The sequence below is a fragment of the Monodon monoceros genome, unplaced genomic scaffold (genome assembly GCF_005190385.1).
Source record: "Monodon monoceros isolate NGI ecotype Baffin Bay Population unplaced genomic scaffold, NGI_Narwhal_1 Super_Scaffold_10, whole genome shotgun sequence".
Classification (NCBI taxonomy): Eukaryota; Metazoa; Chordata; class Mammalia; order Artiodactyla; family Monodontidae; genus Monodon; species Monodon monoceros.
In genome coordinates, this window is record NW_021703766.1 from 46,933,572 (window position 1) to 46,960,991 (window position 27,420).

Consider the following 27,420-nt stretch of genomic DNA (forward strand, 5'->3'; position numbering starts at 1 on the left):
TCTCGTTCAGCTGGAACGTCAGAGGTGAACTGCTCCTCTTGTAGTACCACATCACGGGCCTTCTCGAGCTTGTGCGTGTTAGACGGCTTAATAGGCATCTTGACTCTGCCCACCACGTCCCCCTGATGTAGGCAAGGGACGGTCCTGGAATCGCACCCCCCACCTCACGGTGGTTAGGGGGAGAAGTCCAGCTCCATGGCCAGCCGTGGGGGTCGGACTGGTGCGACCAACGTCCCTTCTCCCTTCCGAGCAGGCAGCCACACAGGTGTGTTAAACAGCTTTAATCTCGGTCATCGCGGCTTCTCAGCACAGTAAGAAATATTGCACATGATCAACATGTTTTGTTCTGGGGATGGGGACAGGGTGGGGGAATCACCTTCTTAGAAAGTACAACCCAAGCTGGGAGGGCAGAGGGGGTGGGGAGAGAGAACCCTCCCCGTGCCTGTGGCAAAGTGCAGGAGCCCCCACCCCCAAACTAACCTGAGTCCAGCCCCTCTGGGGAAAAAAGGGGTACATGAACTCCCCCTACTCCACAGGCGCCTCCCTGTGGCCCGAGGCCCACACTACCCTCCAGCTTGCAGCCCTCACACGAGCCATTTTGCATAAAGTACAAGTGAAAAGGTCTGAAGGTAACACACTCCAGGTTATGTACAGGGGCTCGGTGAAGGGAGACTGTGCCCCCTGCTTCCCCTCAGCTGCCCCCCATCACAGGGAGGGAGCTGTGGGGGGAGGGGGACAGACAAGAGGAGCAGGCCTCATTCCGTCCCAAACTGGAAAGGACGCAATGGCTTTGCTGGGGAGGAGGTAACCATCCTGCCCCCCCATTCCTGCCACCTACATACTGTCCGTGTCCTGAGGGGAGTACTGTGGGTCTGGGGTCTTCTCAGGAGCCCCTCACCTGCCTGTGGCAGCTGTGGAGGGACCAGAGGGGGGTGGTGAGGGTTGGGGGGGCCCCTCCCAGCCAGGCTGTCCGGGCCCCGGCTCTGGGGGCGGAGGCAATGGCGGGGCAGCCGGGGCCGTGCCAGAGTCCGAGCCAGGTGAGGTGGGGTCAGGGCCCCCAGCAGGGCTGGGAGTGGGGACAGGGGCAGCAGCAGTGACAGTGGGGGGCGGTCCAGGGAGGGGGGCCTCGGCTCCCGGGGGCTGTTCCGTGGGAGTGGCCGCCTGCATGATCTTCTGGCGCACCTCACGGATCTTCAGCTGCAGACAGACCTTAGAGGGGAAGATGTCTGCGTAGCGGGCCTGGAAGGCTGCCGTGGCCTGGGCTGTGGACAGAAGGGTGGTGGGGAGGGCAGGGTGAGATGAGTGGGTAGGCCCCCTCCAAGTGCCCCCCAAGACTCCGCACCTGCTTACCTGATGGGAAGAAGCCATGGTCCTGGAAGAGCTGCATGACGAGGGCCCGGCGCTGGTCCAGGGTGCGCCGCAGCGACGAGTATGGCACCTTCTCGTATTCCAGCTCCCCGAGCACATCCTCAGCTTCTGTACCTGGGAGCAGCGCAGGGAGCACAGTCGAGCCTCCGCAGCAGCCTGGCCCTCCACCACTGTCCGAGGGGCCACTCCGCCCTCACTGAATTCTATTTCACAGTGGGGTTTAGAGATGGAACCCACCCAAGGTCACGTACCAACTTAGGGGCCTGCTGAATATCAGAACCCACCCTTGACCTGCTGTCCTTCCTCTCAGCAACACCCACCCCACCTCTCCCATCTTTAACCCCGTTCCTGGGACCCCCACCCCTCTTGGAGGCCCTAGCACCCCCGTAGCTCTGCCTGCCACCACACCGGCACCTGTACGGTCAAAAGTGAAGATGTCCCCCTCGCACTTGGCACTCTTGGGGGTGTTGGGCTCCGAGCTGCAACTGGAGCGTCTCCTCATCTTACGCTTGGGCGAGGTGGGGTCCTCAGGGGCTGAGTCCAGGTCTGGTCAAACAGAAGCAGGCTCAGTGGAGATGGCCCCAGTCTGTCCCACCTACCCTGGGTGCCTTGCGCTCGCCTACCAGTGGAGTTCTTCCTCTTCTTGCGGTAGGAGCCCAGGATGGCCCGGGGTGAGGTGGCCAGAGACTGCAGGGTGGGCGAGGGCAACACCTCCTCAGGCCGAAACTCGGGCAGCTCAGCAAAGCGCTCTTCGAAGTCCACCTCCGACAGGACCCTGCTGGAGAGCGGGCAGGGTCACCTCCTCTGCCCCAGCCTGCAGCTGCCCCCTCTGCCACCAACCCACACACTCCAAGTCCCCCAGCCCATGCTCACTTGTCCACAGAGTCAAAGGTCTTCTTCAGGGGCGGGGGCCGCACCTTGACCTTCTTGCCGGCACTAGCCGCCTCCTTGCGCTCGGGGGTGTCCCCAGCTGCCCTCCCACTGCTGCCCTCACTGCTGCTGCCGCTGCTACCAGGGGCTGGGGCTGGAGCCGGGGCCGGGCTGGGAGGGGTGGGAGGCTCCCCTCGGCTCTCCAGGCCCAGCCCGGGGACACGCCAGTCTGAAGATGAGCTGGGGAATTTGCTGGCCTGGGGTGAGGATGGCAGGGAGATGGAGGACACTGGGTTCAGACTCACCTGGGCAAGACCCAGAAATACAAAAGATGAATGCTGACGGCCAAGACACAGAGCCATGGGGAAGACCCAGTCATGCAGACAGATAGGCAGGAGGACAGAGGAGGACCCACAAGGGCACAGTTCGGACAGGGATGGAAGAGGGGTGGAACAGAAGGGCAGGCAGGGGACTGAGGGGCCAAGCCCAGCAGCAGGGAACCCCCAGGCCTGCTGGACACTCACCACGGTCTCAGGGCCCTTGGCACTGGTCCGCTCCTCAGCAGGTGGGGGCGGCGGGGGACTGCTCCGGGCTGGGGGAGCCCAGGTCTCTGGGGGCAGTGGAGGGGCTGGTGTTGTTGGCCGCCCCTCAAGCTCTGACTCGGATGCAGGGGGCTCACGAGCTGGGCCGGGCTCCAACGGCTGTCGGGATGCAGGGCCTGGCCGCCCAGGGGCACCTGCCTCAAAGGAGCCCACAGGAATGCTGGCGATGGCCGCCTTCACTTTCTGGGGGGCCTTGGGGGTGGGCCGCTGGGCCTTGGGGGCCACTAAACTGTAGGTCATGGAGCCTGCTGGTAAAGAGAGTATGTGCTGAGCCAGGCCTGACTAGAGCCCATCCCTTGGGTCTCCCCGCTCACCCCACCCTCGGTTGGCCCGGCACCCACCTGTGGCACTAGGAAAAGGGCTGGTGGGGGCCGGGGTGGCAGTGGCGGGGGCCGGTGGGCCCTTGGGCAGGATGGTGGCAGCAGGTGGGGTGGTGTTGGTGGCCACGGTGTAGACCAGGCCTGGGGGAGCCTGGGATGGCTGGGCCAGGGGTGCTGAGGAGGTGGGTACGGGGCTGCCAGGGTAAAACGCTGTGATGACGGGACCACTGGGGGCTGCGCAGGTGGGAGGCAGCTGGGGGCTGGGCACGGGTGACACGCCCACCTGGCCAGGAGCCAGCAATGGGGCTTGGCCTGCAGAGAGAAAGACAGAGGAGAGGCAGGGGACCGAGTTAGGGCCAGAGCTGCCTCGGCCCCACCCTTGGTCCCCAGCTACCTGCCAGGCCACCCCTCACCTGAAAGCAGGGGCTGCACGAAGGCGGGGCCGCTGGGCCCCAGCGAGGTGAAGCCTAGGGCTACTGAGCTCGTGGGTCCGTACGAGGTGACTGTTCCAGCCTGACTGGATGCAGGACTGGTACCCAGGGGCAGCGCATGCCCGCCTGCTGACTGCACGTAGGTGATCCTGCCGCAGGGAGAGGAAAGAGGAAGGTGTAGGTGAGCTGGCCCCACCTAACCCCTTCCCTGCACTCACCTCCAGATGAGGGCTCAACTGCCATTACCTGGTGGAGGAGGGCAGCAGAACCTTCTGAGGCTGAGAGGCGGGTCCGGGGAGCGTGGCCGGGCTGAGCGGCGGCACCAGGCCGCTGGGTGTGCTCACAGGCACCGGAGTTAGCTGGATGATCTGTGGGCAAGGGCACCACAGGCTGAAGTGAGCTGGGGACCCAGAGTGAGGCAGGGGAGGACCAAGACCTCGGAGGCTGGACCTCAGCAGTGACACGGGACAGAGAAATTGGGATGGGGACGGGAAGGGAGAAACGAAAGCAAAGAAGACAGCGACAGATAGGAGACACAGAGAAGGGACAAGGTACAAACACAGAGGGCAGAATCAAGATATGCACAGAGGTCGAGCAAGACAGGGGCCAAGAGACAAAAAGGGAGAAAAGGAGAAGACTGAACGACAGACAGACACAGAAACCGCGGGACATAGAGGCTAACACCCAGGAAGAGAAGAATAAGAAACAGGCGGGCCACCACCGAGGTGCCCTTACCTTGCTGGGTGGCTGAGCACCGTTCTGCACAGGTACTGAGAAGGGTGGGCTCACCAGGGGCAGCGGCTGGCCGGCCCCTCCTCCCCGCACTGACATGCTAGGGGTGGCCAAGGGCACTAGTACCTTCCCAGGTAGCAGCTGGGCTGAGCCACCCGGGGGCGGGGCCTGCACAGGAGAAACTGACTGGGCTGCAAGTTGAGAGACAAGGGAGCAGGTGGTTACAAAGGAGTTGAATAAACCTGTGGTCCCTCTCCGCATGCTGCCCAACCCAGGCCTCACCTTTCGGGGGCGGGGCGGAGGGTACGGACTGCAGGATGGGGATGCCAGGAGTGGGTGCGGTGGCAGCCAGGACTTTGCCGTTGGTGGAGGTGCCCGGCGGGAGGGTGAAACGGATGCTGGTGGTGGGTGCAGGGCCGCTGGGAGCCGCTGCCTTGGTCCCAGGGGCTGGTGCTGGGGCAGGCGCCACTTGAAGTTGCTGGGGCAGCGTGGGCAGAATATACTGCACCTGGGTGATTCCCCCAGCCTTGCCCAGGGGACCTGGCTGCAGGATGCCCAGGGGCATTGGCCCATTGGGCCCACTCCCAGCACCTGCTCCTGAGCCCGCAGCCGTCCCGCTACCAGGGCCCCCCTGGGCAATGAACTGGACAGCTGGGGGCGCTGGGGCCCCATAGCCCGGGGCGCCCACCAGCAGGTTGGTGACAGTGGCAGGCGCCTTCCCCACAGTGCCCAGTAGGGGTCCAGCCACCAGATGTGAGGCTGTTGAGGTGGCTGCTCCCGACTTCTTGTCTGAATACACTAAGCTGACGCCCAGTGGGGAGCCCCCAGGTGCCCGGGACCCAGCGACTGTCTCAGTCCTGGCACCGGCCATGTCATTTGGAGACGCTTCTGACCGGCCAGAAGTGGGGAAAGGCTTAGAGGCGATGGGCACAGGAGTGCTGCTGACAGGCCGCACCACATTGGTGACCATGGTGGCGGCCGGGCGGGACAGGGGGGCTGCTGGGGCCCCATAGGCCAGCGACGGGGCTGGGGCCGAGGGCATGCGAGCTCCGCTGCCCTCCCGTTCCTCCTTGTTTGAGGGCAGGACCAGTGTCTGCAGAACACTTCCTCCCCCGCTGGGAGGTGCCGCAATGACTGAGGGGCCTGGTGGCTCCAGGCCCCCCACACTTTCAGGTCTCTTGCGCCGGAAGGTGGCAGGATCCGTGGGGAGAAACCGGGTGGCCTTAGGCGTTGCTGGGCCCCCAGTTCCAGGGGGTGGGGGCCGTAGGGGACCTGTTGTGCTGCCCTGACCTGACTCCTGGGCCTTGAAGGTCCCTGAGCCCAGCGGGAAGGAGGTGGCTGCTGAGGCCGAGGAGGAGGCAGGCGAGGATGAGGAGGATGGGGTGGGCCCGTAGCCTTTGCCGAAGCCGGCAGGTGGATCTGGGGGCCCTGGGGGCTCAGGGTCCAGCGATGGACGGCAGTGAGTAAAGGAGGAACGGATCACAGGCGAGAACACCTTCCGACCAAACCCCTGAGTGGCAGGAGAAGAGAGACACAAGCATGTCAAGGGAGCCTGGATACCCACACCCTGCCCATCCCGCCCATCCCAACCTCCCCGTCCCGCCTGGCAACCAGGCCAGCCGAAGGCCTCCACGCATCCAGGCTGAGACCCAGTTCCCCACGAAGCAAGTAGCTCATCCTCTCTGCGCCTTAATCTCCCCCTCTGTCAACGTACAGAGAAGTTAACATTTCCCCCACTTCCCAGGATGCGTGAGACCAGACAGCAGCAAGTCCCAAGCCCTCACCTTGCTGCCCTCTGGGTCCTCCCCAGAGCTGTCTCCGCTCTCGCTGTCGGTCACCCGCTCCTTGCACTTGAGGTCAATGTCAGTGGTGCTGAAGCCATCGTCAGCTGAGAGAGCAGAGGGAACAGTGCTGGTAAAGGGCTGGGTGCAGGGCTGCCCAGGAGGAACAGTGTGGAGCCTGGCTCTGGCCTCGGCTCTGCCCCGAGTTAGCAGTTAAGTGCTGTCCAGGAATGCTATTCCTCACCAGGAACAAGCGTTGTTCCAAGTGTTGTCCAGGAATGCTCTGCCCACCTGCCCGCCAGCAGACCCTAAGAGCACACTGGTAACAGCACCTAATACTGTGTCCAATGGCCCGGCCATGCCCGTGTCCTCCTGGCTTCCTGTCTGGCTTGGGGCTTCTTGCGGGCAGGGCTGGGCTTACTCAGTAGGGCCTGAACTGAACATGCCCGCAATCACACACGAACATGGAAGGGAAGAAAAGGAAGGGGCCTAAGAGCCTGGACCAAATCTCCGCCCACCCCTCCAAACCTTAGCCAGCTGCTCCCTGCATAGGATTCTGGGCCCTGCAACTGCTTACCAATGACATCATCATCCCCTTCCTCCTCACAGATGACCATGCGTTCCTCGTCACTGGTCATGTCCTCACTGGCTGCACGCTGGGAACGGGAGGCCCGGGTGGGCAGCAGTGGGGGCCGCCCACTGGCTGCCAGAGTGCCTCCCTCACCAGGGGCCGCAAAGGGGCCTGGAGCCCCATACTGGGTGGAAGGCTTTGGGCCAGAGTAGGATGCAGGGCCAGAAACCATCTGCAGGAGAAGTGCAGGGAGAGTTCAGCCAGTGCTGTCACCGTGGGCAGCCCTCCCTGCACATCGCCCCTACCCCCATGGGCCTGCACTCCAGACCTGAGTCAGTTCCTGTAGTGCCTGGCTGTCTACTTCCCCGCCATCCAGGCTGTGGACCCCGCTGTGGGAGAAGGCTCGGGGCCGGGCTGAGCCAGGTCCGCCGACTGTGTGCAGACGTTCTGCCCCACAGGAGCTGCTCCCCGGAGCCTTGGTGTCCGAGCTCAAGAGCGTCTGGGCTGTGACGGACAGGAGCTCCGAGGACACTGTAGGGTGGAAAGAAAAAAGTGTCGCAGTCAGGAAGGCTCCTCCCAGTGCCCAGGCTGGCCAAGCGATCCACAGATATTTCTAGATACCAGGCAGAAGCAGGTTCCTGGGCCCAGGTTCCTGGGCCACCTGGCAGAAAAGAGATACCACCCACCAGGCCAGCATTTCCCCTGGTTCCTGCCCTCTTGGGTTGCGAGGAGCAAGCCCACTGCTCCCTGGGAGGCAGCCTTTCTGAGAGCATGAAAGCCTAGAGACAGGTATGTGTGGCGTTGCCGAGCTAATAACCACTGGACTATCTGAGCCTCTACTCCCTCATCTCAGAGAAAAAGGAACGTCTCCTCCCTCACAGAGTCGTGGGCCCAAACCCACAGGATCACTCCAGAGAAGCACCTCAGAATGGTGCTGGGCACACTGAACACCCTCAGTCAGTAGAAGCAGCCAACGAGGGGCTTCCAACTGTGGTCTTGAGAGCCAGATGAGCTGGGGTTTAAGTTCAACCTTTGGTACTTTCTAGTTTTTTAGCGACTTCACACAAGTGCTGTTGTCTCTCTGAACCGTTTCCTCACATCTGCAAGATTAGGTGCACTTCTGAATACTGAAGATTATGCTCTTCTTGACGCCTGTCATAGTGAATGCTCAGCAAATGGCACCTAACAGTAAGACTTCTGCTCAGAAACTTTATCTATTTGGACCTCCCTGACCCCTTCACACGTGATAAGTACCAGTTCCTTTGTGAGTAAGGGTCCTCAGATAAAAGAGATAAAGCTGAGAGGAGCTTCTGGGGAAGGGGGTGAGCAAGCAAAGGGGAGGTCGGTGTCAGGGCAGAAGAGCCAAAGGGCTCACTAACCTCCAGGGGCAGCGGCGGTGCCTGTCTCCGACATGCTCCGCTCCCTTGGCTCCTTGTGCCCCCCTGCCAGCCCCAGGCTTGTAGGCTTGGCCTCTGAGCTGGACTTCTTCCGGTCCTTGTTGCACCACTTCCAGTCTGGGTGGGCCTTAAAGTGGGCCTCTTTCACCTGGCAGGAGAGCGCAGGGAGACCCTTCACTCACCCACCCTGCCAGAGGAAGCCGAGCAGCCGAGAGGAGGCGGAGTTACCTGGAAGGCCAGGTCGTGGTACTTCTGCTTCTCCTTGGGCCCCAGAGCGTACCACCACTCGCCCAGGATCTTACTGACGGTCCGGTTGTCCTGGTTGGGGTGACGCTGGTGGACCAGGGCCCGGTGCCGCTTGCTGAAGATCATGAAGGCATTCATGGGCCGCCGGATATGGTCCTTCTCCCTCTGCAGTAGACACAGGCCCGAGCAGGAAGGTTAGGACGGGGGAGACGGGCTTGGGCAGCCACAGGGTGAGCTGGGGACAGGTGGAGATGAGGCACCTTGTTGGGGCTGCGTCCATCCTTCTCTGAAGAAGAGTCTCGTTCCTTGGGCAGGGCGCTGAGGGACTGTGTCCGGCGTTTCCCAGGTGGCAGAGGCAACTGGATCTCAGGAGACATGATGGAGAGGAAGCTGTGGCGGGAGCAGCAGGGCAGTGAGAGCCATGTCTCTGGCCACTCCACCCTCCTCCCCAGTCCCAAGCCTCAGGGCACTCACGCATCGTCGTGGTCACTCTCTGTCTCACTGTCCAGCCGGGGCTCTCCTGGAGGACCAGGGGCCTCCTCCTCCGTCGTGGGAAGGGGGCCCTTTCCAGGTTCCACCACCCCCAAAGTGTGGGGGGGTCCGGGCCCTGGGCTCTCAGGGCATGTAGCTCCAGGGGGCCGCCCAGGGTCAGCATTCCCCGTCCCGCCTGGTGGCTGCTCGTGAGCAACAGCTGCCGACTCAGCAGGTTCTGGGGGCAGAGCGGCAGGCAGATCAGAGGGCTCCTGGGCCATCTCGACCCCATCCCCATGCCTTCCCAGAGTCTCCCAGCCCTCACCTTTGCTCTGGTTGGAGGCCACTAGGTGGCTAGCAGGTTGCTGGGCCTCACTTGGCTGCACGGAGGGGTCAGGCTGGCTGGGGGCCAGGAAGGGGACTAAGGAATGCCAGGGGAACACGGCCACAGAGCGAGGTTCCACGTTCGTCCACACTGTGGGAAGGAGTCAGCTGAGCTGTGCGGCAGGAGAGCTTGGCCTTGACCCCCAACTCAAACTCTTCTCCACCCTGGACAAGGTGGCTCCACCCCTTCTTTACACCCCCTTCCTCAATCCCAGAGCCCCCTGGGCTTGTACATGCGACATCACTCAGGAAAAACTCCTCCCTGAAAGATTTCTAGATTTTTAAGAAAGAAAACAGAAGCAGGGAAACGGTCCTCACACCCCACTCCCTCCCCCACCTCCACCCCCACCTCCACCAGCCTTGCCACCAGGGACCAGGCCAGAGAAACGACTGGCTCCTGTCGCCAACCAGGCCATGTTTGCTTGCCAGCTCACTCTCTCAAGGCCCCTAGACCTTAGCAAGGCTGCAGACCCTCCCTCAGTCAATTCCCATCACCGTGTTGCCGTCTGACAGCGCCCCTCACCTTGGCCTCATACTCCCTTTCTCTTTTCCTGAGGCAGACAGCCCAGTCTCCCTACCCTCTCCTCCCCTCCCCACTACTCACAGGGCATGGGGTCTCAGGCCTTTCTCCTTGCCTCCCTACCCCTACCACAGACCCCAGGGAGCCAGACCTGCCTTTCCCAGGCTGGGCACAGGTGGCTCCAGCATCTCTTTCCTCCTCAAAGAGAACCTACTGCCCATGAAGAGACCTCCCAGCCTCCCTCACTCTATACCCCTGAGCTTATCTCCAGTGTAGTATCCAGCCCCCTTGCCCAAAAAGATGGGAGGGTGTGGTAAACTCTTCAGACAAAAAGGCACAGACAATGGGACAGACGAGAGAATTATTACAAGACTGCCCAGGCAAGGCAAAGGGGCCAGGTGTTTCCTTAAGGCTACGCACAGGAAGGTACTTCCCTCACCAGGGCGCTGGTCCTAGAGGTCCAACCTTCTGCTCCAGGAGCTGGGTGGTAAGGGAGCCAGCCCACCCCTTACGGCTGAGTCCCACCCCTGGCTGGACTCCTGGGGCTGGCCCAGGCTGGGAGTGGGCTTCCTACTCACTGCCAGCTCCCTGGGGGAAGTGGAAGCAGCAGAGGAGGCCCCTGCTAGGGGAAGACCAAGAAGAGAAGAGGGAAACGCCCTAGCCCTGGTCCCCATCATTCCAGGCTCCCCCTGATCTGGATCAATCTGACCTAGGCTGATCCCCCCGCCAATGCCTTCCAAAGGCTGGCCTAGGGGAGCCCCTATGTGAGGCACTGGCCTCAAGACCTGATTCTGTGAGGTGCTGACGAAACAAAAAAGTAGATATCAAGGCAACAGGAGAGGAACAAAGAAGCCCACACTGGAAAAGGACTCAAAACACTATGAAGATCCCATCCACTACCACGGGGGCACTGGAGCCCCAAAAGCCTGCTGGGCCCTCCAAACCCATGACAGCCTTCAGAGACCCGGACCTGTCCCTCTCTTCACAAGGATCTTTCCCATCAGGACCCCTCATCTTCTGCTGGGTGGGAAAGAAGGGGCCCAGTATACAATGGGAGAACAGTCCTTTGGTCCTGTCCCTCCTGAACTCCTCCCTAGTGCACTACCCTCCAGGTTCCTGGGTCTCTTCCTCTCTCTGAAAAGCAAACCACCAACACGTCACTCTGTTCTGAGCAAACAGTGCCTCACTCCCTTCCCAAGACCTGTCCTTAGCCCCACTACTCAATCACAGCCCCTAGTCCCTTCTCCCTCTATTCCACACCTGGCACCAGCAGGTCTCACGCTGCTCCTATTCTAATCCATGCTCCTTAGCCAGGTACTCTGCACCCCTCCTCACCTCCCATGACAACATACCTTTCCCACCCCACACCTAAACACCACAGCTGTCCTCAGCTACTCCCCACTCTGCACTCCCATCCCTCCACTACACTCCCACCTGCCGTCACTAACCACTCAGACCAGCCGAGCTCTGTAACTTTCCCCTCTACTCTGCCTCCACCGTTCTTACTATAACCCCATCACCATTACTTCGCACTCAGCACCCCGACACCTTGACCCCTGCAGTCCCAGGGCCCAGGCGCTACTGACCGAACATGCCGAGGCCACGGGAGGCCGCGCCGGACGCGGGCACCAGGGGCCTGTGGGCTGAGTACATGGTCCGGCACGGGGTGGCCCGGCCGGGGCTCCCGCCTCCTCAGCGGCCGCCGCCGTTCCGCCCGCCGCCGGCTCCTTGGCCGCCACCGCTCGGGCCCGGGGGGAGCTGGAGGCCGTCGCCGCATGCCCCCCCCACCGCCCCCCCTCCGGCCGCCCCACGCGGGGGGTCTCAGCCGGGCGCGCCTGCGCACAACGCCGCCTGCCTCCCGCCGCCCGGGGGGCGGGGGGAGGTCAGAGCGCGCCGGCCCCGCCCCGCCCCCCGGCGCGCGCGGGGGCCGTCACGGGGCGCGCGGCACCCAGGCCATCGGCGCCGCCCCCTCCTTCTCCCTCCTCCCGTGCGGAGCCGGGCGGGCGGGGCAGGTGGGGCGGGGCGCGGCGCGCGTGCGCGGGGGCGGCCCCCTCCCTTCCCCGTTCGCTGGCTCGCTCCCTCCCTCCCTCGCAGCTCTGGCGGGTAACGGCTCTGGCCCCGAGCGCCCCGGTTGCCGGCGCCGCGCCCCGCCTTTCCGGGCCTGGGGCCCGCGGCTCAGCGCCGGGTCGGCCTCCGGCCCCAGGCGGGCAGACGGACGAGCGTGCGTGCGTCCGTGCGCTCCGAGCGAGCCCCGCGCCGAACCGCCGCCGCCTCCCCGCCCCGCCACTACTACGCGCTCCCCTCCCCCCGCCGCACCTCCCCCCGCCCCTTCCCCGCTTCCCCCGCGGCCTTCCGCGCAAGCCCGGCCCACCGCGCGCGAGCCCATTGGCTGCCGCCGCCGCGCGCGGGTCAGGCCCCGCCGCGCCCGCCCCCATTGGCCGCCCCGGGGGAACGTCAGTCATATGCAAATAAGGGCAGGGCGGGGCGGGCTCCGGTTGGACCCAAGCCGGCCCGGGGCGGGACCGTGGGAGGAGGGCGGCAGGGAGGGCGCACTGCAGTAAAGGCACTGAGCCAGGGGGGCGGTTCGGGGCGCCGCGCTGCAGAGGCCCGGGGCTGTGGGTGGTGCTTGTGTGTCCAGTCCGCGCGAGGAACACGCTCACGCGCGGCTCGGCCCACCTCCCTCACGCCCACCTGGGCACGCGCGGCCCCGCAGGGCAGACAAACTGCGTGCAGGGTTGGGCGAGCCACCCCTGAGCCCTCACCAACTCTCACAACAGCAGTCACAAACACACACGCACACACACACACTCCTCATAGACTTTCCTACCACACCCATTATCTCATACACAATCCAGGGTCACATGTACCCTCGGTCTTACACACGAAGTCAGAAGTCACACACCCGGAACACCTCACACAAATGTACTACCTCCCACACTAAACGTCCATCACTCCCCACCCACCATCACACACACTTGTTCTCACCCATCTTCTTCACATCACCCATTTCATACATGCCCTGTCATATGTGCTTCATCAAGCATATCCTCATACATATCCACCAGCCCATGTGACTCATACAAACACACAACGTATCAAACAGGCAGAATTATCTCATACACCTCATCACAGCCACTGCTTGTCCACAGCACACACCCTACATCCCTCCAACACAACCACACACTCACGTGGCCTTCCTGGCAACCCCCAACCCCAACACAGGTAACTCTCACAAATGCCATCATACTGACCCCAAACACTATGTAAACTTACCCTGGTGAGCACTAACTACTTCAGTACCCTGGCTCAGGAGGTATACAAAGTGCCATGGCCATTCCCATTGATTCAGCTACCCTGCCTGACACTTAGCAGCCACCTGGGACCCTCTACCTCACAGTGTAAGGCAGGGGGCCACCACTCTGGGCTGGGAGCCACCCTTTCCAAAAGAGGAAGAAAGGAAACTAACACTGGGGCTGCTACATGCTGGGCGCTTGTATGTATAACCCTGTGCATTGAATCCTCACAGCCACTAGGGAAGTACACTTTATTATGCCTGTTGTTCAGATGAGAAAATGAGGCTCAGAGAAATTGAATAAATTGTGCAAGATCATGCAGCCAGGACATAACAGCCCAGCACTCCAACTCAAGTGCTCTTTCCACTACTGAAAATTTCACCTCAGGGTGGACACAGGCAGAGACTCCCAACAGAGGTCTCGGAATATGTTCAGACAATGATATCATAGAGACTGGTGAACTATAGAAAGGTCAGAGGGTACACACGGAGACACAGGCAAGGTCTGGGGCCCACCAGGCAGAGACGCAGAGGCCTTGGATCACCCAAGAAGGGCCCTGAGGCCACATCCAGTAAAGGCAGAGGCCTGGGGTCATACCTGGGCAGGTAAAGATTGCACAGGCTCAGATGCACCAAGACTAGGGTCCTTCACCGGTGGGATCAGTGATAGGCACAGACAAACCCTTTTCCCAGCCTTCTGCAGCTACAGACAGAGATGAAGGCATGGAGAGGGGGCAAAACCCAGGTAACCTGGGCCCAGAGGGAAGGGTAAGGTCTGTAGCCCTCTGACCTCCAGAGACTACAGGGCCAGACACTTGGCTGTGAGCCTGGAGAGACCAACAGAGGGACTATTAGGTGACTGCCCCCTCCTCCCTATGCAGCCCCAGACTCAGACCCTCCATTACCTCACTGCCCCAGGGACTGCAATGTGAAGCAGAAATCAAGGCTGAAATCAATGTGGCCTGCTCTATCTCCCTACCGCTGCCCCCTCCTCTCCCCACCGGTGAGTCACCTACTGGCAAGTTAACCCCTTCCCCACTGCAATGAAGCCCAGGGACTGAGCTCAGAGGAACCCTGCCGCCAGCTCCCCCACTTCTGTTGGGTGAGAAAGAGCTAAGCCTGGCACAGTAGGGAAAGAAGGCCCCAGACATCTGGGAGGGTTGCACATCTGGTAGAAGACAGTGCCCACATAGGAGGGATGGGAAGAGGCCCCTTACAGGGCAGGGTACAGCCAAGTGGGGGCCCAGCCTAGCAGGGAGGGGCCGGAATCTGGGCGGGAAGGGCCCCCCTGCCCTGGGCACTGGGCCAGCCCTATACTTAGCTTCCATTGTTTGGAATGGAGGAACCCTGAGTGGGGGTGATTAGGAGTAGAGAAGAGGGAGCAGGTCCTGTCCCCAGACAGCTCCATATCTCTAGCCACCCCCAACCCTAACTGGGGCCTCCCTAGTTGGAAAAGTCTGAGGGGGGCTCCCCAAACCAGGGCCCCAGCCCCATCAGAGAGGGGGTGCATCACCATCCTTCACTCAGAGCAGGTACTAGGCAGAACTACGGTGCAGCCGCCCCCTGCACTACCCCATAGCCAACTCCACAAAAGGTTTGGCCCCAAACAGCCTGCACAGCACCACCCCACCCCAGCCTGGGGACAGGGAGCCCAGATGGAGACAGCAAGTGCCACCCAGGGTGGCACAGGCTGAGGCCTGCCCAAAGGCCTGGGGCGCACAGCCAGGGATGCTGACAGGCTGAGGGACAGGCAGACATGCTCTGAACTCACGGGCCCCCGTTTACTGAGTACGAGAGGCACCGTGCCCTGCCGCCTGCGGCTCCCCACCCTGCTCTCCAGGCCCGGGTCCCCCACCTCGGCTCACCACCCCAGTGTCCCCGGCTCCCCTCACCCGCTCTCCACATACACACCCACCCACCCACCCCGGGCGGCGTCGGAGACGGCCAGGGTTGCCTGGGGAACGAGCCCAGGATTGGACTGGTGCTGCTCGGGAGGGATGGGGGCCTAAAAATAGCGCCAGGGTGAGTCAGTGAGTGGGGCTGGGGTAGGCAGGGGGACCAGAAGGGAAAGAGAGGCAAGCGAGAGGTGCGGGGGAGGCTCCCCAGGGATTGGAAGATGGGCGGGATAGGATGGAGGGCGGGATATGGATTTGGGGGTAGAAGAGGGGGTTGAGGGGGAGTGTACAGGCGCCGGGGCTGCGAGGGCTGCTCCCCGCGGGCTGAGGGAGGGGCCACTGCCTGGGCGGAGGGGGGGGCGCCGCCCTGCGTTCTCCTCCCCAGCCCCGAGCTCACGAGATTTTCCACTCGCCGCCTGGCCCCCAGCCAGCCCCCGTCGGGCCCCACAAAGCCGCTTTGTGCTGGGAGAGCGGGCGGGCACCCGGCCGGCCTGACACCCACGCGGGCAGCGGCGGTGCGCGGGTCAGCTGGCACCCGAACTGTCTGCTGCGTGGGGGGGAGGTACCCCCACCCTGCCCGAGGACGCTGCCGCGCAAGGGTTAATGACGCAAGGGCCAGGGTAGCAAGTCTCAGCCAATCGGCGTCGGCGGGCGCGACAGCGGCCAATGGGAAGGCCGGAGGCCCGACGCCCCGGGCCTACCCCCTGGGGCGCGAGAATGGGCGCGGCGCTCACTGGGTGCCCGTCTGGATCCACAAAGCCCCCGGTACACCCTGTTTCCCGGGCTGCTTCGCAAAAAAAAAAAGGCTTAGAAGGGCGTAGGATCTCGCAGTCAGGAGGTGGCACGTTCAAGATTCGAGCCCAGGTCTGCCTGGCTTCACAAATCAGCTTTTCCACCGAAATGGGGAGACAGGGGTTCCCAGTCCCAGGCCCCCAAGCGGAGCGGGAACAGGCAGGGGACGGGGTGCGGGCGGAGGCGGCGGCGCGGCAGGCTAGGGTCCAGCCGCCTGCGGTGCAGCCGCTGCCGCCGGTGGTAATGGGAGCCAGACGCCGTCGTCGCCGCTAATGCGCCTCCCTCTCGGCCACTAATGGAGCCATTAATGCCGGGCGCCGGGGGCTGAGGGCCACACACACCACCCTGCCGCTGCACATGCGCGCGCCAGCAGCCCCGCCACCCGCCGCCAGCAGGAGGCAGCCTGACCCCTTGCAGTGCCTGGCGCTGGGGGCTCTTCCAAGACTCACTTCACTCCTGCTACCTCAAAAAAGCCTCTTCTCTCTCCCGCAAATCATCCTCTTCTTCCCAGCCTAGGTTTCCTTCCTTTCCAGGGATCTTTGACACCCTGATCCAACCCTTGCCCTCTGCTCTAAACCCTTTCTCGGCTCTTCACAGGCTGACATTCAAGCATGGCCTGGCTGGACCTGTCCTCCTTGGCACCCTTCTGCCAAGACTAGGCTCATGTCAGCTCCAGCCTTAACTGGCCACTCAGAGGTCATGCACTTTCACCCCTCCTGGCCTTTGCTCCTGTGGCTAAGCCTGGATGGCCCTTCCCTTTCTTTCACTACCCTGAAATCCACTCATTCCTGCTTCAGGTCAAATGTCACCTCCAGTGAGAAGCCTACCTGAACCTTCCTCACCGCCTCGCATTAAGCCACAGAGTTTTCTCTCTCCTCGGGCCTCCCCAGGCTCTGTATCTCCCTCTGCGCATCCTTGCCGGTGCCTGCATCCACATCTGCCTTCCCCACCCACTTATCCCAGGGCTGCTCAGCCTGGACCTGGTAGAGGGATGAGGAGTGACTTCTGGTGGGAGAGAAGGGGTTCACTGAGACAAAACATTCTGGTGGGCAGAATCTGCATCTGGATCTGGGGAGTCAGGACAACCTTGGCTCCTCTCTGGGCCTCATCTTCCCGACGCACCCAAGCATAGTTGGTGGATGCCGCCTGGTCTCTGAGGTCCTACTGGTTGGGGTGGACTGCACGTGGGACTCAATTAAATGGAGCTGGCACCAAAGTGTCTCCTGAAAGGCAATGGGGGTGGTGGTGGTAGGGGTGATCTGGGTCATGCCCTCGAGCAGGTGGGTGGGCACAGGAGCTGCTTTCCTGCTTCTCCCCCACAGCCGGATCTCCTAGCTTGGCCCAAAAAGCCCCCGCCTTCCTGCCTGTCTTGGGAACAGGTGCTTGGGTGTTGATGGGTCTGCAGGATGGCTCCCAACACCTCTCAGCAGGTTTCAGGGACATTAATGGGCATTTAATTTGTCAAGGGACAAGCGGGGGTTCCCAGGCCTAGACATTCTCCCAACACTCCCCATTCTCCCACCTGTTCCCCAAGGAGCAGGAGATCTGGTGCTTAGCAACTATCCACTGACTTAAAGGAACAGAGTACCTGATGTGCACAGAGTGGGGGTGGGGGCTAGGATGGGGGAAACATGTCCGTCTAAAGAATGGGAGAAGGAGGGCCAGAGGAGAGGCCAAGGCTGGACCAGAGACAGGATTCCAAGATGGGGGAATCAAAACAGAAAGAAGGTGGAATGAAGCCTCAGACCAGAACTGATGTCTAAGGAGGTACAAACCTGGAAAGGCATAGAGAGCCAGACTCAGAGAAAGTCAGACAGAAGTCCAGAGAGAGAGAGAGACTCGGGGCCAGAAACAGAGCCCTAGACAGAGACAGACATAGGAACCCAAGAGAGAGACAGATAAACATACAGTGGCTCAAACAGGCAGATGGGCAGACAGGCCCAGGAGAAGGGGCACTGCCTGTCAATATGGGGAAACCAGGCGGAAGCTGGGAACTGGAAGGGAGGCCATGCCAGAAACAGGGCTGAGACATCTGGCCTCCTGGGCCAGGGCTGCAGGCCCTGGGGCGGCTTCCTCTCCTGGGGAGCAGGCGGGAAGAGTCAGAGGGAGGTGGCAATGGCAGCTGGCTGGCCCGGCCATGCACAGAATGTAGAGAATGCCGGCCCGCCTGCTCTGGCAAGTCCCCCAGCGGAAGCAAATGCCTGGCGGGGGGCAGAAGCAGGCAGGCTGCCCCGGGCCACCCCCTCACACCTGCTGCCCTGACTGAGGGTCAGGCCCTGGCATGGGCGGGCAGAAGGGGCCAGGACTATAGCCTCACTCTTCCACTGGGCACAGTCTGCCCTATCTGGGCCTCAGAGGGAGAAGGCCCCAAGGTGCCTACCTCCCAAGGGTTTAGGGAGGCCTCTGAGAAAAGAACAAAAGGGCCTGCTGGCTGGGAACCTGAGGGCAGCCTGGATACCTCAGCATGGGTGTAGTCAGGGAGGCGCTGCTCAGAACCGCCAGGACAGGCACTGGACAAGTTCTGACGACCAGGTGGCTTCCAGCAAGGGGCCTCCCCTCCCTGAACCTCAGTTCCCCCCTCCCCCTGAAAACAGGGCTGGTAATCCCTGTTTCATAGCATCAGGAGGTTTTGATGAGATGGCCCCACGCCTGAGGCTGGGCACATGGTAAATGCTCAATAAAGTGGGCTACTGTTATTGTTTTCATTATTCTAATTGAGAGCGCTTAAGAGCCTGGGCTCTGGAGCCAGACAGCCTGGATTCACACTCTGGCTCTCCCTCTTCCTAGCTGGGTGACCTTGGGCAAGTCACTTTGCCTCTCGGGCTACAGTTTCCTCCTCTGTCTACTGGAACTAATAATCGTGCTGATCTCCTGGGTTGCTGTGAGGATTCAGTGAGTAAAGGCTCAGTCAGCGCTTACTGAGCAGTGTGCCAAGCACATGCATGGGTGGTACTCAATAAATTATTATTACTGTTACTTCTAGTAGGAAGAGTCCTGTGATCTAGAGATCGAGAGACCTGGTTCAAGGCCCAGTCCTGCCCCTCCCTGGCTGGGTGACCTTAATCAGGACTCTTTTTCTGTCAGGGCCTCATTTTCCTCATCTGGAAAATGGTGGCAGGAATCCCCCGGCCCCCCGACCACCCTGGTAGGTCTCAGGTCACCTGCATCATGCCATCCCTCCCCACACGGCAGCAGTGAGGGTCATGACTGACCGACGCTATGTATGAGGGCAATGTCGGGGGCTGTAGGCACGCGGGGGTGGGGGCTGAGGGGGATGGTAGGAGTCCGTCTGCTTCAGTTTCTTCATCTGCCTAAGGATAGGAATCCTCGCTGTGCCCACTTTGTGGAATTTTGCTCATATCAACTACGATAACAAATGTAAAAAATGTTGGGGGTGGGGCAAAAAACACAGCTCACAACCTCAGTATATGAGCATGAGGGGCAAGCGTAGTCTTTGTGTCCCTCTGCCCGGGTCTGGGCTGGAGCTCAGTGAGGACAGGGTCTGGGCCCCTTCCTATACTGGTCTTTGCACCAGCCTAAGACACAGCAGATCCTACCCAGATCCACAGCCCAGACTCTTTCCTCCCTGGTCTCCCTGCCTCTGGTCTCAGGGGCTGGAACTCACCCTTCATGGTACAGCCGTGGTTGGGTCGGCTCAAAACCTTCCATGGCTCTCAGGATAAAGTTCCTAAGTCTTAGAAGGACCCTCTATGATCTGACCCTTGATGTACTGCTCACCAACACAGCCACACATCCCAACACTCACCCACTGTCTAGAGCCCCTGACTTAGCAGATTCAACTTCCTTCAAATTCTTGCTTTCGCCTCAAGGCCTTTGCACACTCTTCCCTCTGCCTGAAGGTCATCCTGCCGGCCTTGCCAGGCTCCCTTCTGCACACCCTTCAGGTCTCACTTTAGACTCTGCAGGTCTCACTTTAGACCCTGCAGGTCTCACTGGCCCCTTCTCCAAGAAGCCCTCCCTGACTTCACATGGCCTCCTGGGCTTCCTCCACCCCAGCCCTGACCACTCTGGACAGCTACGATCTGGGGACAGGTCTGTCTTACTCCAGGGACCATGAGCCCTTTGAGGACAAGGCTGTGTCCTTAGCATCAGCCAGCATAGGGCCAGGCACAGAGAGGGGGCCTCAGTCAACAGTGAATTAATAAGTAAATAAGAAAAAGATGCTAGGGAAGGGGCTGGTGACGGGTCTGTCACCCTCCATGAAAGTTGCTCTGACAAGGCCCAGGCCAGCTGGCTTTCCAGCACCATCTCAGAAATGCCTCTCCCCCCACCCCTGGCCTCAGCCCTCTAGCCACTCTGGCCGTGCTCAGCAGTGCTCCTTCTGGCCTCGGAGCCTTCCCAACGGCCTCCTAGGAGGTTCTCCTGTCCCACGGTTGCTGGTTCCAACTCATCCTTCAACTCTCAGCTTACACGCCCTTTCCTGAGGGCAGCCAGACTAGGTTCACATCTGGAAGCATGCCCAGCACACGCCCAGCTCCCCGCCATGGCACTGACCACACCTGTGCTATTTACCAGGTGCAGTGTTGAAGATGAGGGCTCCAGTCCTGGTCCTGCCACCACCTGGCAGAAGAACCTGTTGGAGCCTCAGTCTTCCCATCAGTAACCCAGGCAGGTTGGTCACGAGCCAACCTGCCTGGGTTTGAAGGCTGGCTCCAGGATTTACTAGCCATGTGACTCTGGGCAAGTTACTAACCTGGCCTCAGTTTCCTCTAATTTTTTTTTTTTTTTTTTTTTGGCCGCACTGCACGGCTTGTGGGTTCTTAGTTCCCCGAACGGGGATCGAACCCGGATCCCTGCAGTGGAAGTAGGGAGTCCCAACCACTGGACCACCAGGAAATTCCCAGTTTCCTCTAAATGAGCATAATCATAGCAGGGTTCAGTATGTTGTGAGTGCTACGTTAAGGGGTGGGTGTGAGGGTTAGGTGCGATAACCCACTTGCAGTGCTTATCACGGTGATACCCCTGCCAGTCCTCCAGGCGTGGGAGCTGTCATCATGATTATCATCTCTGTTACCCCATCAGCTCTGTGGCGGCCTGGCTTTGAGCCTGCACTCAGGAAAGGTTTGCTGACTGATGGACCCCTTCAGAGTACATTCCCAACAGGAGGCTTCTGGAAACACTGCACTGAGCCTTCAAAGTCCACGCCCGGGGACCTCCCTGGCAGTCCAGTGGTTAAGAATCCGCGCTTCCACTGCAGAGGACACGGGTTCGATCCCTGGTCGGGGAACTAAGATCCTGCTTGCCGCACGGTGCAGCCGGAAAAAAAAAAAAGAAAAACTCCATGCCCTTGCCTGACGCGTGAATTCCCACCGGAACATCTGTGCAGAGAGGAGGCCAGCCTCCCCTAGAATCCCACCCAAGGTGGGGAGCTCACCTCTCTTGAGAGCCAGTTTGCAAGGGGCCCTGCACAAAATGAGCCCTCGCCCAGCCCATCCACCTGAACCTCTTACCTGTCCCAGGCCGGCCCATGATGACTTCCTTTTTGGGGGCAGGATGGCTGGTGTAGCTGCTGGGCACCAGGACGGGCAACAGGGCAGCAGGTGAGGGGTGGAAGGCCACCGGCTGGAAGGGCGAGGAAGCCAGGCCAAAGGTGGGCATCGGCTGGGCCACGGCCGTCGGCGCAGCTGGAGGCACAGTGATGGGCACGGGGGCCGGCAGAGGTGGAGGCAGGCCAGGCTTCCCACTGGCCATCCCGGGCGGCACTGGAGTCTCTCGGCAGCCCCGCCCAGGTCCCCCGGCCCGTGCCTCACTGCCAGCGCCCACCTCCCCAGGGAATTTGGAGGGCAGCGGCACGTCGGGGTTGCGGACGATGACGGGTGAGTCCCGCTGCACGGCAGGCACCCTGCGCACGGAAGGCCCAGGATCCGAGGTGAGACCGGCAGGTGGGGGCAACAGCAGCAACGGCGAGGGCTGGCGGGAGCGGGAGAAGGGCACGGCGGGCGACACAGCACGGAAGCCAGCCGGTGTGGAGGGTGTAGGTGTGTGGGACACCGAATCCACACCAGAGTCTAAGCTGTCACTCTTGGGGAAGTCTGGGGCGGCTCCTCCGCCTGCTGCACCAGGGGCCCCCAACGCCCCTGGGTGGGGCAGCAGCTCTGTCTTCCGTCGCCCAGGGCTGATGGGCACAGTAAAGGTCAGGTTGGTCTGGAAGGTAGGTAGGATGCCAGAGGAATGGCGCTCTCGGGGGGCAGGTGGGGGTGGGTGAGGGCCCAGGTCCGGCGGTGTCAGCACGCCTGCCTTAGGGGTGCTGGCGCTCAGGTGGCGACTGCGAACAGCAGTGCGTTGGATGACTGGCGAGGCGTTGATGGGGCTGAAGTTGGCAGGGCGGAAGCCGAAGAGTGGTGAGGGTGAGGGTGACGGGGCTGGCGAGAAAGGTGACTGCGTAGAGACGGGGGAGAAGGAGGGTGTGCCCGAGCGAGAGCTGCCCAGTGACACCAGCATCACAGCCGCTTCACACTCATCGAACTCAAAGCGTGACAGGTCAGCAGGGGCCACCAGGCGTGGGCGTGAGTCTCCCCGGGCTGCCACGCTGCTGGCCTCACTGTCCCGAGACGTCTCATCACCCCAGTCGAACTCGGTGCTGCCCTCACGGGCCGCCACACCAGCTGGCCGCCCAGCCCCACCTGGGCCACTGTCCGCCAGGCCCTCCATCTCCTTGGTTCGCATGGACAGGTGGCGGGAGCAGTAGCCCCGCCGCTGGGACTCCTTCATGCAGCCATCTCTCGAGCACAGCCGTCGCCACTGCTTGCCGTTGAATTTCTTTCGAATTCCATTGGGTGTGCAGACCACGTCGCCCTTCTTGTATTTCTGCTGGGCTGCTGTCAGTGGCGTGCGGGCCCGGGCAGCCGGTGCAGCCCCCTTCTCCAGGGAGGCCACGCTGCTGCTGCGGCTGCCGCCCTGGCTCCCCTCCTGGCAGGGCGAGGGCTGCTCGCCAGGGCGGCCTGGGCCGGCGAAGGCTGGGGACTTGGGTGGCGGTGACAGGAGCTGGGGGGGGGGCAGTGGGAGCAGGGCCGGGGTGCCCAGGGCTGGCGGGTGCTTCTCCTCACCCTCCTCGCAAGCCCCCAGGTGGCCACCAAAGCTGATCTTGGAGACCTCGGCATCCTCGGGCTGCTTGAGGTCCAGGGCAGCAGGGCAGGGGGGAAGGGCGGCCCCCGGCTCGGCCTGCCCCTCCTCAGGACCCGCCGGGGGCTTCCTCGGCAGGGCTTCGGGCTCCCACGGGGGCCGCAGCAGGCGCAGGCTGGAGCGGGCCACCCACACCGCGTCCTCGGGCTCACGCTGTGGCAGCTGTGGCGGGGTGGCCGCCGGGCCCGGCTGGGAGCTGGGGCCAGGGCTGAAGCGGACCTTGTAGGCAGCTGGCTTGGCGGCCACCTCCACCACCACCCCTGCACGGTAGGCAGCCACACCGGGCTCCACACAGGTACAGACCGCTGTGCCCACCACCAGCGCAGCCGGCGGTGGCGTGGCATCCAAAACCACATCCACACCACTGCCAGGTGCCCCCTCGTAGAAAGTCAGGGCCCGGTCCCCAGGGAACTGCACACCCAGGTCCTGGCTTCGGCGCACCTGGCGCACCACAGCCGGCAGGAAGAGACCGTCCCCACGCCGAGCCAGCACCCGCTGGGACCGCAGCTGCCGCAGGTCATAGCCACCGCTGGTGCTGCCAGGGGGCCAGGGGCCTAAACCACCAGCTTCGGCCGGCTCATCTTCCAGGTCGGCCGAGTGCTCGCTGGCTGTGTCGGTGGAGGAGGAGCGGGCAGAGGTGGGTGGCTGCGGAGGCACCCCCGGGGTTCCCGCCTCCTCGGGGGTCCGTGCCTGCTCTTCAGGGGCACCAGCCGCCCCACTGCTGCCACTGCCGGCCCCATGCTCCTCCACATACTTCTTCTTGGGCGCTCGTGACTTGAACGTGGCCGTCTTTCGGCTGAGTGAGGGCTCCCAGCGGCCTGCCTCCCCCTCCCCCTTGGGTTCCTCGGCTGGGCCTGGGGCCGGGTCATCGGGGTGCAGCTCTGGGGGCAGCCCTTCAGCCCCTGTGCCCCGCTCGGCCTCCTCCTCACCCTCCTCAGCCTCTTCTGGCCCCGGCTGCTGCTGCTGAGCCTCATCGTCTTCCTCCTCTGGCTTGTCACCCTCCCCGGGCCCTCGCCGCCTCAGGGCCTTGGCCCTGGTGGCTGGGGGGGACTTGCCACCGCTGCCAGAACCTGGGAGGCCGGTGCATGCCTTCCTCATTGGTTTCATCTTTCGTCCACCTGCAGGGTGAGAGGCCAGACACGGGTCACTGAGAGCGACTCGGGAACACCTCCACACCCACTGCCCCCAAGACTTCCTACTTGCTGAGGTCACTGCCTCAGCGCCATGGTCCCCAAGCTCTCCTTCCTGGCTGTCTTCAACTCACATAGGCCCCTGGCCAGCACCCAGACACAGACTGGCACTCGTGTCCCCTGAGCTATACACTCTGGTTCCTTGGGGACCCTCACATGATCTGCTTCCTCTGCAGAGGACAGTAGGTGCGTGCACACACTCTGACTGCCCCAAGGGGACGCGAGAAGCACTAACGGTTCACGTCTATGGAGCACTCACTTGGAGCCGAGCCCTGGGCTAAACTTGCCTTTATTAACCCATGTCATCCTCACAACAGCCCTAAGAGGCAGATGCTAGTATCAGTCCCATTTACACTCGAGGAAACTGGGGCACGGAGAGATCAAGCAACTTGTCCAAATTCATCCAGCTAGGAAATGGCAGAGCTAAGATCTGAACCCAGGCAATCTGGCTCCAGAGTCTGTGCTCCTAACCATTTCAGTGTGCCGCCTGTCACATGATCCTTGTGCTGTCACTGTCCAGAGAACACACACACTCACACACACACACACATGCACAGGCACACAGTCACAGAAAGGGAGATGACTGGGCTGTGATGTGAGCCTCTCTCTACCACCCCCCACCCCTGCCCGGGCAGCCTGGCATGGCCAGGCATTGTGGGAAGGAGTGGGCAGCTAAGAGTCCCAAGGGACAGCTGCCCACTCTGCTCTGCACCCCAGGCCTGCCAGGTACAGCCATCTCCCCAGATCCTGGCAGGGAACAGGCAGGGGCACGTCTGGGGCAATAGCTCATACCCAGTGCTATGACAGGGCCGTGCATAAGCACACATGCACACGCACACGCGCACACACACACACACACACACACGGCACACACACGTCATCACACAGTGGGACACAGAGCTACACCGCAGGGTTTCACTGTCCCACTGGATGGGAGCCTGCCCCTCCCCCCACAGCACCCAGCATGATACCCAAAAGCCCAGCCACCCCTCTTCTGGTCTGCTTGCATCCCCGCCCTGACTGGGCTGGCTCTGACAGGGTGGCTGAGCCGACTGGGCCCCCCTGGCCCCCAAATATGCCCTCGGACTCCAGGTGGGGTAAGTGGGAGAAGGTCAAAGAAAGCAGGACAAGCCCAGCGGGCCAACCTCACCCACTTCCTGAACAGTCATTACTGCCCGCCCCCTTTCAAGCTGCCCTAAGAAAAGGGAAAAAACTTTACTCTGAAGTGACTAAGAGAACCTGAGAGGACAAAAATGGGCCTCTGGGAGGGTTGGGGGATCCAGGACCATGAGCCAAACACAATCAGAGGTACCCCGACGCCGTCTTCAGGCTCCCATGGTACCGCTGACCTCATGGGAGAGTGACCTCTCCCACTTGGGGCCTGCTGCTCCTTAGGATCCTGCAGTCCCAGGATGCCCCTTCTCTGGGTCAATCCTGGGGTCCTCATAGGCAGAGGCTGGAGGGCCCGGGGCTTCTCACACTGGGGCAGTCACCCAAGTACCCGGGAGCTGGGCAGCCGCCACCATCTTCTCCCCACTGACCTGCTGGGCCACCATCCTGGGCATACCCCACCCAGGGCCTACAACCACACTGCCTGGCACCCCTGGACCCTGCTGCCTGGCCCAGCCTCTTCACACCAGAAGCCAAGCCTCTTTCTTTCCCCTGGGGCCTACTCTCTTCCTGTCCACACCTCTTTGGATAACTCCCACCCAAGGCCCTGTGGGCCCTCACCTCCCTCAGGATCTGAGCAGTAACTCCTGAAGCCCAGGCTGGCCCAGGCTTTTCAGGGTCTCATGTCCTCTGTTCCCAACAGGCCTCCTGGCACCAGCTTCTCTGCCACTCTCTCTCCCATCCTGTCACCATCTCTATCTCTAGCTCTCTCTTCACAGGCCCTAGGCCCCCTCCTCAGTCACCCCCTCCTTGTCACCCTCATCTATCTCTGTCACCTCCTCCTCCCAGTCACTCTCATGTCAGCCATCTCTGGACCTGTCACCTTCTCTCCCCATCACCTCTCCTTGTCACCCTCTCCAACTCTGTCCCCTCCCTCTCCCTGTCACCCTGATCTAGTCCTGTCACCCCTCCATTCCTGTTACCCATTCTCTGCCCACCACCCCCTCCTTGTCACCCTTTTTCTGTCACTCCTCCTCCCCACCACTTCCTCCACTCTGTCCCCCCTTCCCACCACCCCGCTCACCCCTTTTCCCCTGTACCCCCTCCCCGTCCCTGCCACCTGTCCCCTCTCGGCCCCCAGCACCCCAAATCCCCCCTGCCCGTGTCAACCCTGGCCCCGCCCCTCACCTCGGGCTCAGCGGGGTTACGGGGCGGGGGGCCGTGGCCCCGGCTCGGTCCGGTCCGGTCCCTCCCCGCCCCCCTCCGGCTCTCCCTCTCGTTTCTCCCTTTTTTTTTACTCCAACACACAAAATGGTGAATGGACCTGCAACAGCTGGAGCAGCCAGCCAATCAGCGGCCACAACCCCGCTGACCGGCGCCGTCCTAGACCAATAGGTTTTCGGAGCCTAGTCGGCTCCGCCTCTCAACGACGAGCGACGCTTGCCACAACCAATCGCGCCCACCCGGCAGCGCTAGGGGGAGGGGCCAAAGTCCAAGATCGGCCTCCCTCTGGGACCGACACCAACCTGAGCCTACGACCGCCTGATCAGCCTAGGGTCCTGCCTTACAATAAGTAACGGACACCAGCATTGACCAATCGCAGGCCGCTTTAGTGCAGAATGACGAATACAGTACCCTGTCGTCTTGCACTCTAGGCCGGAACCCAGCCTCTGCGAGGGACAGTAACCAATGAAATGCAAGAAGGAGGAGCTAAGGGACAGGCTCTCCAATGAACAAGCTCAGAAGGCGTGGCCTCAGCATTTGTTGACCGGCTAGTCGCAATTCCTGCTGGGAATGGTAGTCTTCTTACGTCTCCGGCCCATAGTCGACAGTACACGGCAGACTACAACTCCCATGTGACAGAGTGCCTGGAGCTCCGAAGAACCCGTGCTAGGAGAAAAAGTCGAAAGGGCAGTTCCTCGTGAGTCTCACTGGGCGCCAGGAGCATCTTAGACCCAGGGCCCCGACTCACCCGGATTCCCGGCTCTGGCGTCGCTGCTGGCTCCTCTCAGTGGCGGCGGTAGCGGCACAAGGGGGAGGTGCGAGGAGCAGCCAACCGCCACCCGGGAGGCCCGCAGCCAATCAGCAGCGGCCGGGGCGGGGCAATGACCTCACCGGGTTCTACTCTCTTACCCCTCCCCCACGTGGTTGTTGCTGCCGGTAGCCGGGAGTAGGGAAGTTGGGGGGGAGGGGAGGAGAATAAGTGATGTCACCTTTCCCCCGCTTGATTGGCTGCCGGGTGGCGGGGACTACAACCAATCAACAGTCTCGGAAAGTCTGGCGCGGCCCCGCGGAAAGCCCTGTT

General features: G+C 62.0%; 1 protein-coding gene across 8 annotated transcripts; it reads right to left on the reverse strand.

The window, feature by feature from the left end:
* Nucleotides 1–266: 266 nt before the first annotated feature.
* CIC (capicua transcriptional repressor) lies at nucleotides 267–27,135 on the reverse strand. Of its 8 annotated transcripts, XM_029203609.1 has the most exons (22): nucleotides 27,088–27,135; nucleotides 26,751–27,005; nucleotides 21,144–23,933; nucleotides 9,115–9,264; nucleotides 8,793–9,027; nucleotides 8,579–8,708; nucleotides 8,301–8,483; nucleotides 8,055–8,220; nucleotides 7,004–7,206; nucleotides 6,682–6,907; nucleotides 6,108–6,211; nucleotides 4,606–5,833; nucleotides 4,327–4,514; nucleotides 3,838–3,959; nucleotides 3,574–3,740; nucleotides 3,182–3,472; nucleotides 2,763–3,088; nucleotides 2,242–2,543; nucleotides 1,992–2,146; nucleotides 1,783–1,914; nucleotides 1,351–1,482; nucleotides 267–1,262 (listed from the first exon to the last, which is right to left on the reverse strand). In XM_029203609.1, the coding sequence occupies exons 3-22, from the start codon at nucleotides 23,920–23,922 to the stop codon at nucleotides 895–897; spliced, it is 7,587 nt and encodes a 2,528-aa protein (XP_029059442.1). In that variant the 5' UTR covers nucleotides 23,923–23,933; nucleotides 26,751–27,005; nucleotides 27,088–27,135; the 3' UTR covers nucleotides 267–894. The 8 variants fall into 8 exon arrangements, with proteins under 8 accessions (XP_029059442.1, XP_029059451.1, XP_029059456.1 ...); XM_029203618.1 differs by lacking the exon at nucleotides 26,751–27,005 and having other exon boundaries at nucleotides 27,088–27,130; XM_029203623.1 differs by lacking the exons at nucleotides 26,751–27,005; nucleotides 27,088–27,135 and adding an exon at nucleotides 26,304–26,719 and having other exon boundaries at nucleotides 2,763–3,085.
* Nucleotides 27,136–27,420: the final 285 nt, after the last annotated feature.